At 49.6% G+C, this 16,327-nt stretch overlaps 5 protein-coding genes across 5 annotated transcripts; 4 read left to right on the top strand and 1 right to left on the bottom strand.

Annotated features, from left to right (window-relative positions):
• Nucleotides 1-98: 98 nt before the first annotated feature.
• NECHADRAFT_85578 (uncharacterized protein) lies at nucleotides 99-1,091 on the top strand (the record flags this gene model as incomplete). Its single annotated transcript, XM_003039942.1, has 1 exon — nucleotides 99-1,091. One exon carries the CDS (start codon nucleotides 99-101, stop codon nucleotides 1,089-1,091), a length of 993 nt encoding a protein of 330 aa, XP_003039988.1.
• Nucleotides 1,092-1,288: 197 nt separating this feature from the next.
• Nucleotides 1,289-2,773, bottom strand: NECHADRAFT_50078 (uncharacterized protein; the record flags this gene model as incomplete). Its single annotated transcript, XM_003039743.1, has 1 exon — nucleotides 1,289-2,773. One exon carries the CDS (start codon nucleotides 2,771-2,773, stop codon nucleotides 1,289-1,291), a length of 1,485 nt encoding a protein of 494 aa, XP_003039789.1.
• An 800-nt stretch (nucleotides 2,774-3,573) lies between these two features.
• NECHADRAFT_85576 (uncharacterized protein) lies at nucleotides 3,574-5,057 on the top strand (the record flags this gene model as incomplete). The annotated part of the gene is made up of 2 exons (XM_003039941.1): nucleotides 3,574-4,237; nucleotides 4,318-5,057. The coding sequence occupies 2 exons, from the start codon at nucleotides 3,574-3,576 to the stop codon at nucleotides 5,055-5,057; spliced, it is 1,404 nt and encodes a 467-aa protein (XP_003039987.1).
• Nucleotides 5,058-6,360: 1,303 nt separating this feature from the next.
• Nucleotides 6,361-10,380, top strand: NECHADRAFT_85575 (uncharacterized protein; the record flags this gene model as incomplete). The annotated part of the gene is made up of 4 exons (XM_003039940.1): nucleotides 6,361-7,634; nucleotides 7,890-7,924; nucleotides 8,257-8,616; nucleotides 8,675-10,380. The coding sequence occupies 4 exons, from the start codon at nucleotides 6,361-6,363 to the stop codon at nucleotides 10,378-10,380; spliced, it is 3,375 nt and encodes a 1,124-aa protein (XP_003039986.1).
• Nucleotides 10,381-11,693: 1,313 nt separating this feature from the next.
• On the top strand, nucleotides 11,694-13,181 carry NECHADRAFT_50319 (uncharacterized protein; the record flags this gene model as incomplete). Its single annotated transcript, XM_003039939.1, has 3 exons — nucleotides 11,694-12,206; nucleotides 12,459-12,553; nucleotides 12,638-13,181. The coding sequence occupies 3 exons, from the start codon at nucleotides 11,694-11,696 to the stop codon at nucleotides 13,179-13,181; spliced, it is 1,152 nt and encodes a 383-aa protein (XP_003039985.1).
• Between the last annotated feature and the right edge of the window lie 3,146 nt (nucleotides 13,182-16,327).

Here is a 16,327-nt window from a genome sequence, read left to right as displayed (position 1 = left end):
TCTTCTTTTAGAAAGCAATTAGAGTAAATCACTTAGAAGTTTAATTTTCTTACAGTATCGCGGCTTTGAGAAGCATCGTTACCTGCTGGTTCTCAACCATGTCTCCACCTGATATGGATATGTCCGTCTTGATTTACGGAGCTGGTAGTATTGGAGCCATTCTCGCCTACCTATTATCCAGGAGTATCCCAGAGAAGAACATCTACGCCGTCTGCCGCTCCAACTATGATACCGCCAAGGAACAAGGCTTCACCATCGACTCGAATCTGTGGGGAGATGGCCTATCTGTACACCCATGTATCGTACGCTCTGTCGAAGAGGCTGTCAGGTCATCACCCCAGCCATTCAGATGGCTTCTTGTTACTACGAAGGCTACAATTGATTGCCCCGAGGCCGAGGCCATCAGACCAGCTGTTTCACCCAACACAACAATCGTCATCCTGCAAAACGGCATAGCCATTGAAGAACCATTCCGGGCTGCATTCCCTCAGGCACCAATCCTTAGCGGTGTTCTATACACACCTGTCAGCCAGACAGGGCCTACCACCTTCACACACGGGACCTTGGATGAAGTGTATATGGGAACATTTCCAGCGGACGCCCCTGTCCTTCATATGAACGCTTGTGCCAAGTTCACTTGCCTTGTGAGAACAGGAGGCGCAAAAGCCCACTACGTCACCGACATACAGATCGAACGATGGAAGAAGCTTCTTATAAACGGCTCTGAGAACCCAATATGTGCTCTCTGTCGTCTTCGAGATGCCGAGTTCTTCAGGAGCTCTTGTGGTGCGACGGCTTTTATGACGGATGTCATGTCAGAAATTGCTGCGACTGCGCGAGCTGCTGGCTATACTTCCATTGACGAGGGAGTAGTCCAAGAACAGTTGGAACTGTTGACGATAAGACCGCTTCCTGGGGTTATGCCTAGTATGATGGCAGATGTGCTTGCAGGGCGGCAGATGGAAGCGGATGTTATCCTGGGGAATACAGTCAAAATTGCTCAAAACCACCAAGTGGCCACACCTCTTCTCAAAGCATTGCTGACTCTGACTACAGCTCTCAACAAAAGCATTACAACTGAAGATAGATAGATAGTGTATTGTAAGAAGGTAATCACGGCACTCATGGATCCGGTTAGACCATTGCAGAACTATAGTCGAAGTGAGCTAGTTTCAATATCTATCTATTTGCCTAGCCTCTATGCTCGTGGTAAGAGGAACAGTAATTTCCCTAGGCACCTTTTTGTTACCCATAAATCTCATCATCTTCGAGGATTCAACCTGTTGTCCTACTTCTTCAGCAATAACCACTCAGCATTGGTCTCCGCCACAGTGTCTCTGCCGCCTCGTAGCTCCCGGTTTGTGCACTGGATCACCACCCGCTTGTAGGTCGTCAGACTGGGAATCCCATTATCCTTAACCTCCAAGACGATGTGGTACTCCTGTCCCTTCTCCAACGGCTTACCGCTTCGTTGTTCAAGGCACGAAATCTCAGGGGGTGGAATTGGTACCTCCACCTTGCGCCCCAAGCCCTCTGAATCGACGTCTCTGATCTCAAGGTCAGGGACCATCTCTCCGAGGAGTCCAGAGACACCAGTTGGCTCTCTGTACTGGAACCAGTGAAACTTTATCTCTCCGCCATCTGGGTCATAGCTCTTGGAAGCATCCAATACAATCTTCTCGCCAACTTCCACGTCGATGAGCAGCGGCTCAGGCCCACCCGTACTATCATTGACGAATACAACAGGGGCGTGATTGGCATCTTCAAACTTGTCCGTCAAGGTCCACTGCATGCGAGCGGCAAAGTCATTCTGGAAAGCCGGGCGCCATCGCCAAATGGTAGCCCAGTTGCTAACATAAGTCTTGCCGTCTATTCCCACTACAGCTTCGACGGCATCCGCAAAGTGTTTGCCACTCATGCTAGGGTCAAAATAGGTATATCGGCCTCCCCAGCTGCCCCAGTGAGGATGTTCGGGTGAGCCAAGGCCATTCTGGATGAGGTAGAGGAACGTAGGCGTATCGCCTTCGACTAGAAACTTGAAGTCGGGGTATTTCTTGCCCAGGGGACCAATTTGAATATTCTCCTTAATCCACTCCTTGGTAAACTGGCTTGGATCCGAGCCGCCCACATCGGTAGGACCTGAGATGCCTGTCCATGTTGCGCAGTGATACTGGCACCAGCCGTGGATAGAGCAGATGTAAAAGATGTCCGGGTACTTGATCCTCATCCACGCGCCCGTGTCATCTTGGTCAGAGATGGCGTAGACTCTGAGCTTTGAGCGGAAATGGGCACTCTCGGAGGGAGATCTCGTCTTGTCGACGTGAGCCACGGCCTGCGCGAGGGGGTTGGCACCACCCCAGCAGAGTACCCAAAGAGGCTCCTCGGACTCGTCAACGCGGTTGATGAGCAACTCTGAGCCACCAGAGAGAGGCGTGTTAGGTTCCAGGGCGAGCTTCCCATACACAGGCGGTCCGCTCCTGATCATATCGCGAAGAGTCTGAGGATCAGGGTACCGATTCTCCGGGTGCGCGTGGACATTCAGATTGGCCACAACCTCGGCGTATCCGTTGACAATATCTTCAATCTCTTGGGGGGCCACGCGGGACATCATGTGTGTGGACGTGCATGCCACAAGTCCCCTTGTGTCGAACTCATTGCTGTAGAGAAGGTAACGGACTAGCGACTCAGAGTCGTCGGGTTCGTTGGTGATATCGGTCAGGATAAAGACCCTCGTCTTATTCTTGCAGACGCGGAGCTTGGCTTGTTGAGACATAGTGAAATGTTGTGAGTAGAGTTTTTGTCTTGGAGTGAATAGCCACGGCAGACATTGCCATGATCATATATAGTCTCTTTACATCGTGAATACGAATAAATGCGAATAATCTAACGCGGAATAGCAATGCGCAAGATCCCTCCCTCGCATCCAATAAGTCCACTTGAACCTCCCCACGGCGCTTAATCTTGCCTTTCATAGAGCACAGTCGAACCGGCGGCCCATTAGGGAACCGTTAACCCCGCCATTCTGCCTGAATGAGCCGTTGGCAATATCTGATCACGAGCTCTCGGTGGGAGATAGGCCGAGGGCTGAGGATAGATGATACCTGACCTGAATCAAGGTTTTGACACCGTCGCCATGTTAAAGATTCATGTGTGACCACTTTACAAGGCGCTGTGCTTATAACCTTGAGCCATGGTCTACTAATCGGCGAAATACATCGCCGACAATGACTATTGCTTACTCGTTGAGCCAATTGAACAGTCAAGGTATACATATTGTCTATCCTTGTGATCAAGAATTATCCTGTCTACTCAGGTATTGAATCATGATTCACATAAAAATTATACGTCTTTTAAATGGTCTCAAAGACCTCTGTCACGTACAATGACCTCATGGGTATAGATGGCTTCATCCCGCACGAGCCAGTTCCAGTCATCGCCGATCTGGCTAACTCCAGGCAGTCGTGCATACAAAACATGGGTTATACTAATCCCGCTCCGTTTCTGGTTGGTCCTCAAATCAAGTTTTCATCAAGATAATCTTGACTCGCCTCAAAATTTGATCACAAATTAAACATGGAGCAACTCGCCCCCGAGATCCTTTCGAGTATCGCTTTATGTTTGTGGGAAGACTCGGAAGAGTCGCTAGCCCCATTCGCAACCTTGTCTCGGCAATGGCAACCTTATATTGAGGCTCAGACATTTCGCCGCCTGTTTCTAAACCCAACCAGACTCTCAGAGGCAATAAGTCAGAGCATTCTTACTCCAACACGCCTTTCCTGTCTCCGCTACTTGCGGTGCGAATTCATTTTCCCCGCTCATGAAACTGATTCCACAAATCCGGACGACGCGGATGATGAGATAGTCTTTGTCAAGATAGTTACGCAACTTTTCAGCCTCTTGAGTAAAACACCTCCCTGCAAGGATCCACTGGTGTACCTCTGCCTCGAGATCCCAGTACCCGGTGTTTTCGGGTCTTCAGAACAGTATGCCAGCGACTATGGCGAACCTGTAGACTACCCATTTGTCGCTCAGGGACAAGTGCGGACTTCATATCTAGACTTTCCGCCAGGCTACGAAGAGGAGCTTCCGGAACTACCCATGGTGTATAAAATGTCGACCAATCTCATCTCTAGAAGCGTCGTCTTTTCTCCGCGTTCGATCTGCTTGATAGCGAGCAAGATGCCCAGGTTGAGAAAAGTGAACTGGGAACTCAGCGACGCGGAGAAGCTTGATACGGGTATCAGAATCCAGCAAAGAAACGGCAAGTCCCTGAAATTACGCCCACAAGTTGTTCATGGCTAATTAAACTTTTCATAGGCCTTGCCGGCACGCTCAAGAGGCTACCAATGTCCATCGAAATGTTCCATCTCACATATGTTCGAGAACTACCAAACAACCACTCTTTTCAACCTCCCAGCATCATCCCGCCCGACTCCCAGCAAGATCCATTGAGCGAAGCGCTTTGCGAGTTCACACAAAGGATAGGGCTTAAAGACTTTACCTTTTCCGGTAGTGTTGATCACACTATATTCTGGCCTTCATCGGAAAGCTCAGACGAGCAGCCCTATTGGCCAAGTCTCAAGTCTATAGACGTCTACCCTCACGAGGTCCTCCCTTCAGGGGAATGGCTTACCATGCAGAGACCAGGCAGTCGGCTACCCCCGAGTGTCATGATACATCTCGCAGCCGACATCCCAGGCGAGGGACTCGAGCGGCGTTTCCGAGACTACCCCGTCTATTCACTCATGGATCCCTTCTTCCGCAACATGGGGAAATGCGTAGCCCGGATGCCGAAAGTCGAGTACTGTTCCATCAGCTTCAGCGACGCATGGCTCTCAAATCTTCATTTCTGCACAGAGTTTCCCGAGATCCCTTGCCTTGTACTAGCTGGTAAGCCAGAACCTGAAGTGGGAAAGGAGACGTCGGATATCTGGCGGGAGGCTGTCAAGGTGCACAACAAGGACTTTCGGCTACATTTTAATGCAGACGACCCATTTTCTTTGAAGCATTTCTCGGGAGTTTACGAAGAGATGGACGTCGGGGAGAATTCCGTGTAATAAGAAGAAACCATGCCTAGTTCATCCAAGATGGCCATGTTCATCGCACTGTATGGGTAGTGAATGTGGCTCTAATCAACTCAGACCCCGTCAATATGGATGCCATGTGATGCCCAAGAAAACAAGGCTCCCCATCTCAATGTCTATCTAGGTCATCCCGGCGGCCCAACGGTGTCATCTTATGCACGCTGATCAGCCAAGTGCGACTCTAAATGAACAAGCACTGGCCCAAGAATGCTCAGTGTCTGGCCTCAAGAGAAGTTCCTTGGCGTTTAAAGCAGTTGCACACACCGAGTTGGCATTCCTAAGTGAGGCTGACCTCAGGCCCAATGGTATCTAGTCGCCCACCTCCAGACAACCGCCTATTGCATGTGTCACAGCCGAGATGGCCCGATATCAAGGCAGGCTGTGAGAAACGACGGAGAATGAGGCTCTAAAGGCCTCAGCTGATCCCGGCAGTGTCAGCATGGCACAGCCTGCTCCTGCAGTGTCTACTTGCCCCCTCTACTTAAGCCCATCCCCTTCAGCTACTTCTAGAGTTCTGACTCACACCCCGACAGAAGCTAGCACAACTCCAGTCACAATGCCGAGGTTCCCCACAAAGCATCACTGTCCAATTTGTAAGAGCATCAGCAAGACCATGTCCAGAGCAGGTCATTGCACCAAATATCAGTGGACATGCGCCAACGATCACAGTGAGTGGGTTCAGGGAAAGAACCAGGCTTGCGAGAAGTGTGGAAGAGAATATGACGAGAACTGCGCCAGATGCGACGAATAACTCGTAAGTATTCCGGCATAACTCAATCATTTCGGCAAGACCAAGCTTTAACCACGATTTAGATGCCGAAACCTGTTGGATGAAACCTACGTGGCAAGTTTGGAAAAGTTGGGTGATGTGTTTTGTCTGTTTCAGATCCGTAGCTAGTAACGTTTGTTGACATGTCATCCTCATGAAGGCACAACATAGCACAGTGGGTTGGGAGAGTGGGGTGTGGATCTCTAGTACCTATGCAGTAAATATGGATTACTTAAAGCACAAATGCACCCACTATTCTCGTAGTATGGGAGTTCAAGGCATCCAAAGTCGTTAACCCAGAACTGCTCTTCAAACACCGCCGTGAACTGGTATGATGTCTCAAAGCATTTTATTTCCTGATCCAGGTTCATAGCCTGCTGACTAATGGCGAGATTAAATGAAATCATATAAGGCTGGGATGCTTTTGCTTTCCTCACGTGTTTATTTCTTTCCCCTCTCTCAAGTTGCACACGCACACCGACACTCCCTCTCTCCCCTCAGCGAAAGATGTCTTCCTACTCAAGCGCCGACGAAGAGTATGACTCTGACGAACCACCTAAACTCGAGCTCAATATCGATAGCCTGAAAGATGTCGCGTCCAAAGCCTTACAGGCCCCCTGCATCAGTGCTCAACCAATGACACGAGGCTCCTCACATGAAATCTTTGTCCTTAGGTTCCAAGAGTCAAGCACCACTTCGTATCAGTCTCTAGTGCGCTCCAAGTACTTCTGTATAGCTCGATTTGCTCGTGTCAGGGAGAGTTCGCTCAAGGAGGAGAGTGAAATTGCCACCATCCGATACGTCAAGCAACACACCAGCATTCCTGTGCCAGAGATATACTACCAGGATTTGAATCCCGACAACGAGATCGGCGCGGCCTTTGTTTTGATGGAGAAACTTCCTGGTCGGCATCTCTATAAGATCTGGGATGGTCTGGCACTCGACCACAAGAAGGCTGCACTTTCACAGATTGCATCCATCATCGTCCAGTTTTCCTCCCTTCGCTTTGACAAGATTGGATGTCTCACCAAGAACGGAATCGGCCCTTTCATTAGTCCTTGCCATGATTCCCCTCAAGGACCTTTCACCTCGACACTTCAGTATCTCGAGTCGTTTATCTCACCCGCTTCTGTCAAATTATCCGAGACAAAGGAGCTATTTGGACAGATCAAAACGGAACTGGCCAAAAGCACGTCAAGAGAGGCCGCTCCCTACCTCCAGCCTCCTTTTTCAATGATTCATGCCGACTTTGACGGGCAGAACATGCTATTTCTAGATGCCCCAGATGGTTCGGGCCCAAAGCTCACGGGGCTAATCGACTTTGAGTACGCCCATACTGGCCCAGGATACTTCCTCTATGAATACCCGATATTCATCCAGGATGTGTCTTGGTCTAAACATCTGTACACCAAGAACAAGGCCTTGAGGGCTCATTTCGTGTCGCAAGTTTTTAATGGTCTGCCAAGTCCACAGGAAAAGGCGACCTTTATCTCGTGCATCAATTCCAAGAGCTTCTTACTCAACGGCTTTCGGGATGCTTTCATGACCTTACAATGTTCTGAGAGAACGCGAAAGAACTCGGCATTTTACTATCTCGAGTCGTTAAAGGACGGGACGGGGCTCGCGTACTCTGGCCGGGTTGACTATAAACCAGAGTTCTATTCCAGAGAGGGACAGCCGATGCGACAGATAGATAAAGCCTTTGGAGGGCCGATGGGTCAGCCGTTGGATTCAGGAACTACCCAAATTAGCGAGCCAGGAGAGGTATTCGAAGTTTGCATGTGCGTGGGACACGGGGGTTGAGATGAGTGTTCTTGTTTCTTGTAGAATTCTTGACATTGAAGGATTAGAATCACGGTTTACAATAGCCGAAAGCCCCCTAGATGAGGATAATATCACGACTACTGAAACTGAAATCAGACTATGTTATGGGGTTGTTTTCGTTTTATTGTCTTCTTCAATGCCGCGCCCAAAGGGAGCTATCAGCAACAAGAGCACAATTCAGTGCATAAACAGATGTTGATATTAAACCCCAGTATTTTAAATCACCGGAGTACTTGTCTATCCGCATGTAAGACTCAGCACTAGTCAGCTATGTGCAGAAGGTCAACAATGCCAACATATCTAACTACTTAACTGCATAAGTGCCTAGTTACCTAGCGCCTCGCTATGCTTGACTTCCAAGGCAAGCCTTTCTATCGCTCATGTTATTCAGAAATCTACTCTTACACTCTTTCACCTCTGTCTCAAAGCACTTCCACCAAGATCAATCTCTTCAAGACTTTTCTGCGCCCTCAAACAACACTCTTTTGTCTCTATTAACTGGAATGGAATTGCCCGCTGACTTGCTTCCGGTTCATTCCTGTCCACATTGTGAAAAGTACATACTCGACCCAAACGCAGACAGCCAACCCGACAGCCATATCCGTCGCCGGTCGTGGAAGGCTTTTGACCCTGAGCTTACCGTCGGCAAGCTCAAGGAACTAGGACAGCATGGCTGTCTATTTGGGGAGTCGGTTCGTTCCGATCTAACACGCTACGAATCGCCATCTGATTGCTCCCCTGTCCTGTATTGCTTTATCCCCTGGGCATTTGACAAGACTCGCTATCAAGCAGTCATGTTTGGGGTTCCAGAGCCTCCAGATGATGATGAGGAAAGCGAGTGCGATCATTATCACGATCGTCAGGACAGCAAAGACAAGTTCCAACCAAGTGGCATAACGGTGTACCGAAAAGTGCGACACGATTTGATGACAACTTCAGGTATTTGTCTCATGAATTTCGGTGATAGTGACGGCCAAGACTGATCAAAGGTGCCTAGACAACGCTGCTTCTGGTGTCATTCCCCGTCGTCCGATAAACCTTGATCCTGCGTCAAGGAGATCGTTTGATCTAGCAAGAGGGTGGTTTCAGACATGCTTGGCTGATCATAAGACATGCCCAAAGCCTAGTCTCGGCTTCATGCCCAAGAGGGTTATCTCCATCAGCCAAAACCAGAGCGGGTTTTCCCTACGCCTACTCGAAACAGAGAGTCTTCGCGATATGTATTGTGCTTTGAGCTATTGCTGGGGTGGTGATCAAAAGACCAAGGCAACAAAGGAAACCCTCCCACAGCTGAAGGATGACATTGCCTTTAACAAGCTTCCAGCAACCCTCCAGGATGCCGTCACTACAACGCACGGGCTAGGCATTCGGTATTTGTTCGTGGACTCGCTCTGCATCCTTCAAGATGATGAAGAGGACATACACACCCAAATAGCGCAGATGTCTGAGATATACAGCGAAGCAGCCGTCACTATCCTTGCTTCTCGGGCCAAGGGTGTCGACTTTAATTTTCTGCACAAACGACAACACTCACTTCCGAGCTCCCGATTAAAAGATGATCGTTACAATATGTCACTGAGGTGCCCTAACGGCGAGTTAGGGTCGGTGGTAGTACTTTCAGGCTACTCGAGTGGTAAAGAGAGCTCAGGACCTCTCGATTCCCGAGCTTGGGCTCTCCAGGAGAATCTACTATCAGCACGTACTCTAGACTACGAGGACGGCCACACTACTTGGCGATGCTCGACTATGAACAGCCTAACCGATGGATGGCTGAGTACTTCGGAGTTCTTGCAAAGGCTTGGTTTTGCATTGGCCCCTGAAGCTCTACGTCCTCGCTCGGCTGTAAAAGCAACTGATGAGATTGAGCATCGTGATGAGCGACAAGAGCTTTTCCGGCAATGGCTTAGCCTTGTTGATCATTACACGCGGCTGGAGCTCTCGTTTACCAGCGATAAACTACCAGCAATAAGCGCCATAGCCGGACGCATGGGCTCAGCTCTGGGAGACAAGTATCTGGCCGGCATTTGGAAATCACGTCTAACCCAAGACCTACTCTGGGACGTGCGTCAAAGGCACCCCAGGCCAAAAAGCTTCAGGGCCCCTTCATGGTCATGGGCGGCTGTCGATGGTGGCCCATCTCGCATTAGTACTGACAATGATTCATTCAGCCTAGAGGTGCTTGAGTGTCACACTGAACTTAAGTCCCCAGCTGCACCGTATGGCGCTGTAAAAAGTGGGCATTTGGTCTTGAGAGGGCGACTGCGGCGAGTTGTCCTATCAGGCATTAAGGGGCGTGTCTGGACTCCAGTCGGAAAGTCAGCACCAGCCAAGGTCAAACTTGCAAACCTTTTCCACATCGTGGAACCTGGCCTGAAAGGGGCTGAAGCCTGGATTCCAATGAGCTTCGATGCAGTCGAGCAAGAGTTCCAAGACAACGCTGATATGGATATCGCCATGTTGGAGGTCTGTGAGCATGAGTCTGGGCCTTGCTATGGGCTTGTTCTACGACCGGTTGGGCCCCGGAGGTTTTCAAGGCTGGGTGTCTTTGGCTATTTGTATGGCCCAGAGTACCTTGATCAAGGTTCAAGTCCAGGATCTGATACTGATGGAGAGTTAGAGGGGGTTGAAGAATGGGAACCATTATATGAGAATTGGCTGCAGGGATTTAGAGGGTACGATCTAACAAGTCTTACACTTGTCTAGATTATTACAAGTTTCCACGAAAATTTAGGTTCAGTAATTACTCTGGATAAGTCCGAGCTTGGATTCATCCATTCGTTGCTATCTCAGAGAGCAGCTTCAGACAGGGTCAGTGATGTCTCAGTCCTGCTCACTTCTTATTCCTTCGCCTCTCTCGACTGCTTTGTCCAGCATTGAACATGGCTTGCTTCGACGCCTCTTGTTTATCTTCCTCTTCCTTCTTCTCCTTTTCTTCCTTGGCCTTTTGTCTCTTCTCCTTGCTGGACTCCCCAGCTGCCATCATGACATCTTCACAGTCGTCTTGGTACTTTCCCTCGCTATCGCGGCTATCGCGGTCTGCAGACATCTAGTATTGATAAAGTTAGACCAGCTGCTGTAAAGCCGTGTTGGTGACCTGCCTTCTTTTCAGGGCATTAAGCCATTCACGTTTGTAAGGAGGGGCAGTGCAGTCGATGGTTCAACAAAGGCTCGAACAGAAAGCCTTGTTGGGGGTTATATGCGATATCCGATCTTTCGATGGATTGATAACGTTTTCCGCGAGCAAGACCAGGCATCTTTATACTTTTCCCTCTTGGCTTGCAGCACACATCTGTTTTGATGCAGAGTGCGTTGTCCAGCCGCGCCGTCTTGGCCCCCAACCGCTCGCCCGACACTGTTGGTCGCCCAGAAAAGTCTGGTTTGCAGATCCGAATGGTTGCATCAGAGAATCAGGTCATTTATTTTTCTTGTGGCAGCATTCTTTCCATGTTTTGAAGAGTGGATGATCCGGAGCTACCAAATGCCATGAACATTGGTCTTCTTGGGCTAAGTACCGAAAACTACCTCAACCCTGTTTTTTGTAAAAAAAAAAAAAAAAACTTCAAGGACAAAAATTCACGATAAAGTTGTCTGTTGAAGTGCGAATTCACAAATGTGTGCTGGTTGCAGCCTAGAAAGCTTGCTCTTCTAGCAAGTTGGCTCCAATTTGATAAGCATGACCAACTTTTGGGGGCTGGCCATGCAGTTACCTACACCACGTGTCGATCATTTGGCCAGATTTGCTCAGACTGTGTGGCGACGTGTACTTGTTCTGCATCAACCACTTATCAACCCAACGAGCATCACGTCGGCGCCGGATGTCGAGGTACCTACTTGCCGTTGCTTCGCCAACCGCTTGAGCCAACTGTGTTTCAGCTTCGACAACCGGGCTGCCGTTACCCGATTGTCATGTGTTCTTGAGTTTAACACCCCCGGATTTAGGCCCTCCGTGCTCCCTGCAGCTTCATCGTTCACCCTCTCTTTCGCCGCCCTCACTCACCCACCCAGTAGCTGTAAGAATGGCTGCTAGGCAAGAGTCTGACAACCTTGCCTGGGACCGGAGTGATGAGCTCTGGGAGGAGGCAACAAAACATGTCCGGCTGTCGTCCACATGCCGGAAGGTTGAAGCTTTTGCCGAGAGAATATTAGGAAAGCCGGCCACTCTAGTCCCACCCCTCATTATTGGCGGTTTCAATGTGCTTTATCCCATGCGAGTTGAGGGTCTTTCCACCAACCTCCTCGTCCGCCTGCCCTGTCCCAACCAGATCATCGCTCCTACAGAGAAGACTCTCGCAGAAGCCGCGACAGCATCATTTATCCAGCAACATACTCAACTCCCAGTTCCTAAAGTCTTGCAGCATGGTGACGACCCTGAAATTGGACCATTCATGATTATTCCAGACCTTGGCACCCGACGCGGGATGAGCGAGGCCTTGGAAGCGCCCCGCGAGGATCCCAACGATACACCTGCATTGGATCCCAATATCTCTGAAGATAAGCTCAGGCGTCTCTACGGTAAAATGGCACGCTGCGTTCTACAGCTTGCACGGCCGACATTCCCACGTATCGGAGCTCTTGTTGAGACAAATCCTGGGTCCATTAGCGTGTCAGGGCGGCCTATCACTCTCAATATGAACAACATGGTTCAACTTTCTAATATCCCAAAGTCAATATTTCCTTCTAAAGGTACTACATACCAAACTGCCGACGAGTGGTATTTGGAACTGGCCAAAATGCAGATGGCAACTGTTATCTTCCAGCACAACGATATGATATCGTCCGAGGACGATTGCAGGAACAAATATGTCGCTCGTCAATTGTTTCTCAGATTGGCCAGGCAAGGCCGGTTATCAAAGTTTGGGTTCTCTGACGACGACTGGTCTGTCTCTTCCAGGCACTCTCCAGCAACATTGCCTTCGCCAGATAATTCGGCTTCTTTCCGCCTCTGGTGTGATGACTTCAGGCCTGTCAACGTTCTTGTTGGTCAAAATGACGAGGTTCTCGGGGTAATCGATTGGGAATTCGCCTACGCTGCCCCGACTCAGTTTGTTTTGGACTCTCCCTGGTGGTTATTGCTCGATGTGCCTGAAATGTGGGATGACGGCATCGATGACTGGGCAAGGGTCTATAACAGACGTCTTGATACTTGGCTTTCTGCCCTGGAAGAGGCCGAACAAGATACGAGTCCCAACTCCTTACCACTCTCGGCATACATGCGAGAGAGCTGGTCGACAGGCCGCTTCTGGCTCAACTATGCCGCAAGAAAGAGCTGGGCGTTTGACACTATCTTCTGGAAGTATCTGGACGAGAGATTTTTTGGTGAGAGGGAGAAAGAGATACCCAAGGAATCACTTTGGAAAACTAGGGTGAGTCTTCTAAGTGAAGAAGAGCGGGCTGCAATGGAGCCGTTGGTTCAGACTAAGATGGAGGAGTCACAGAAACGAGTCCTGGTTGATTGGGATGCTGAAGAAGCAAGAAAGCATTTGTCATCTTTTCTATTTGAGTAAACATTATGGAATCCGGCCAACGCAAGTGCCCTCTTGAAAGATGCCGTGTCTTCCACTTCTCTGAACCAGTTTTGGAGGACTGGGGAGAGCCCAGCGACACTAATATAGAGGGGAATTGACCCGTTGAAGTCACACAATGTCATTCTCGGGTTGCTGGCATTGCTAAATGGGAGCTTGAAATAGACTACCTGACTAAACCTCGAAGGATCCTTTGTACATGAAGGGATGAGTGTCCGACCCATCGAAATTAACCCTAAACCGAAGTCCCACGCCCTCCTCTCTCACGTCAAATCCAACGCAGGGATATCTTTTCCCATACTTAAAGGCCTCCTCATGTCCGTCGAAAGCATTTCCTACTCTGAAGTCAGCACGGCGGACAGACGTTTCCCATCTCTGGGCTGGTAACTTACCCATATCCAACTTCTTGCCATTTCGCGTACAAAATCCTTGTCCTGTATTCACGTTTAAGCAAACACCCACAACATCGCCAGACTTGAATTCTCCAGAGTGTCCAAAGTCTGAGCTCGGAATGGTTAACTTGGCGGCCGATTCAATGCACAGCGCTCCATCGTCACCGTGGTATCCCCACGATCCCTTGAACCAACCTGGCATTTGATCATCGCCGTTGCTCAACCCGCAGAAGCCGATCCCGAAAATTCTATATTGCATCCTAAGTGCTTGTACTTGGAAGCTGTGGCATGAAGTGAATTACAACTTACTGGAATACTGAATCTTGAAGGACCTGCACCTCAAAATAAAAACGGTCTTGGGATGGGGGAATGCTGTGATCGCTGCGTATACACTCGAACCAGGCATCCCGCAACGCCCCAATAACCTCGACATCTGACAAAAGTTACCTATTAGACTTTGAGTCTTGGGAGTAAAGAAAAGAGAGCAACGTACCGTGTACTTTGGAGCAATTTTCATGACCCTCAGTGACGCAGGAGGTGACTTCGACAATCGATGGCTCAGAAGAAGTCCAGATCATGGTTGTTGGCTCCCCAGGCTTGCGTCTCATGTCCGTGTCCAAAGGCGGTAAGTTGCCGACAAGGCTTGTCAAAGTTCCATCACGATCGAAGCGTTTGGCATAGTCCACCAATGACCAGTCCTCTTCGTCCAGCCCCCCTTGAGGGGCATTTTGCTCTTTCAGAATCTCCACGAACTTGGCATCACCAAGCAAGATTGCTAGATGGTAAGGAGTATTCAGCTTCTTCCATGCATCCTGTTTCAGAGCCACCACGAATTTGTCGATTGACTCTTGAGCGTCTTGGTAAACTCTGTGATCGAAAAGCCAGAGAAAGTATTCAACAATCAAAGGCGTGTCCGCCAACGTCTCAAGTATATCCCCAATGATGCTGTGGAACACACTAGACGAAGAGGTGGTGAACTCTTGAAGGAAGCGGAGTCGTTCTTTAGGGGCAGTTCGGTGATCCTGGAGTAGCATTCGGGCGGCATTTGTCCGATCCTTTCTCACAGCTAGTCTCAGTGGCGTTTCCCCTCTGTCACTCTCTCGATGAAGTTCTGTAGATGGTTGCTCAAGCAGGAGAGCCAAGCACTTGGAATCTTTCGCTTCGGCAGCAAAGTGTAGTGGGGTATACTTTTCCCACCCCCCGGCAGTCTGGTTCACATCCAGTCGCTCACTGCCTTCGTATTGTAGTAGCTCTTTCACAACGTTGCTGTGCCCATTCTTACAAGCCCATGAGACAGGTGGCTGCTTGTACCACGTATCCTGAATGTTGATAAGTTCGGGCCATCGCTTCAGGAGATGTGGAACGATTTCGGAAAAACCATGTTTGCATGCCGCGACGAGCAGCGACTCGTTGATGTCGTAAGGTTGTGTTTGCACTTGTCCAGGACCTGCGAGCCCTAAAAGATACAATGCGGCATCGTCTTTTCGCTCAATGGCCGTGTGCAGCGCAGTCTTGCCCTCTGAATCTAGTGCCAGCAAGTTGCATTTCTTCTTGATCAAGAGGTCGATCATTTCTCGGCTACGAACGTAGTGAATCGCAGCCTTGCCATAATCGTCAACCTCATTGACAGAACCGGGGCCGCTCGCACCCAGCAGTGCTTGGGCGACCTCAATGAGGTTTGCCTGGACAGCGGACATGAGCGCTGTGGTGTTACGAGAGTCCCTCGCTGATTGCTTCGCTTTCAAGTCTTGAGTGAGTATTTTGACCACCCCCCCATGGCCGCTGAGTATCGCATAGTGTAAAGGCGTTCGCCCGTCATTGTCCCGGGCCTCGACGAGCTCGTCAGAAAGCCATCCCATTTCCCAGAGTTTAGAAATAATCTTTTCGTGCCCGAGCTTGGAAGCGATGTGAAGTGCCTGACGACCCCAATTGTCTTTCTTCGTGAAAAGTGCCTTTGCTTCAGCCGCTGTGAGAAGTGCCTTTGCTTCAGCCACCGCGGACAGCGATTCAAGACAAGCCACGCTCCCACTTCTTGCCGCCAAGTGAAGAAGTGTCATGTCATCAACACCGCTTGTTTGAATGGCCCTCTTGCGACCCTCTTTGCTCAACTTGTGGAATATCTCCGAAAGGCTGCGAGATGTTCCTGCCAAGACAGCGAAATGGATTGGACTCCGCCCTAAGTTGTCAAGCAGGCTGGGCAACCGCTCAACTGCGTCGCCGGACATATTAGAGAAGATCCGATGAGTATTCGAATCACCATCAAGAAGACAGCCATAGTGATACAGAGTCCATCCAAAGATGTCACAGGCTTTTGTACCCTTTTCTGGTTCGGTGATAAACGATGTTAGCAGGCAGGATTAACTGTCGATGGACAGATACAAACGAAAAGCCATAACTAACCATCTCCCATGGCTACCGCTGAGATATCAGTTTCAGACTGTTGTGTCATTAGCCGAGGCTGCTTATCAAGGTAGTTGCTTCATGCCACTCACGTGTCCCGAGTCACCATCCTGAACTGTCGCAAGGTGGTACTGGGTAAACCCCAGAATGTTCTTGGCAAAGTCTTTATCTAGGTTACCAACCGAGCCTTCTGGATATTGAAGGATGTTGCAAGGTAATCTGTCGCGGCGCTGGCGTTGGTAAACAGGCGCAAGCTTTTCCAGGATGGTAGTAAACTTAGGCAAAAGAAGTTCTTTCTCAATAGCCCTAAGCTCAACGTCCAGATCTCGTGGAGGC

This window comes from Fusarium vanettenii (assembly GCF_000151355.1).
Source record: "Fusarium vanettenii 77-13-4 chromosome 10 genomic scaffold NECHAsca_82_chr10_2_0, whole genome shotgun sequence".
In the NCBI taxonomy this organism is placed as follows: Eukaryota; Fungi; Ascomycota; class Sordariomycetes; order Hypocreales; family Nectriaceae; genus Fusarium; species Fusarium vanettenii.
Note: the sequence above shows the minus strand (reverse complement) of the source record. Positions and strands in the feature narration are given on the sequence as shown.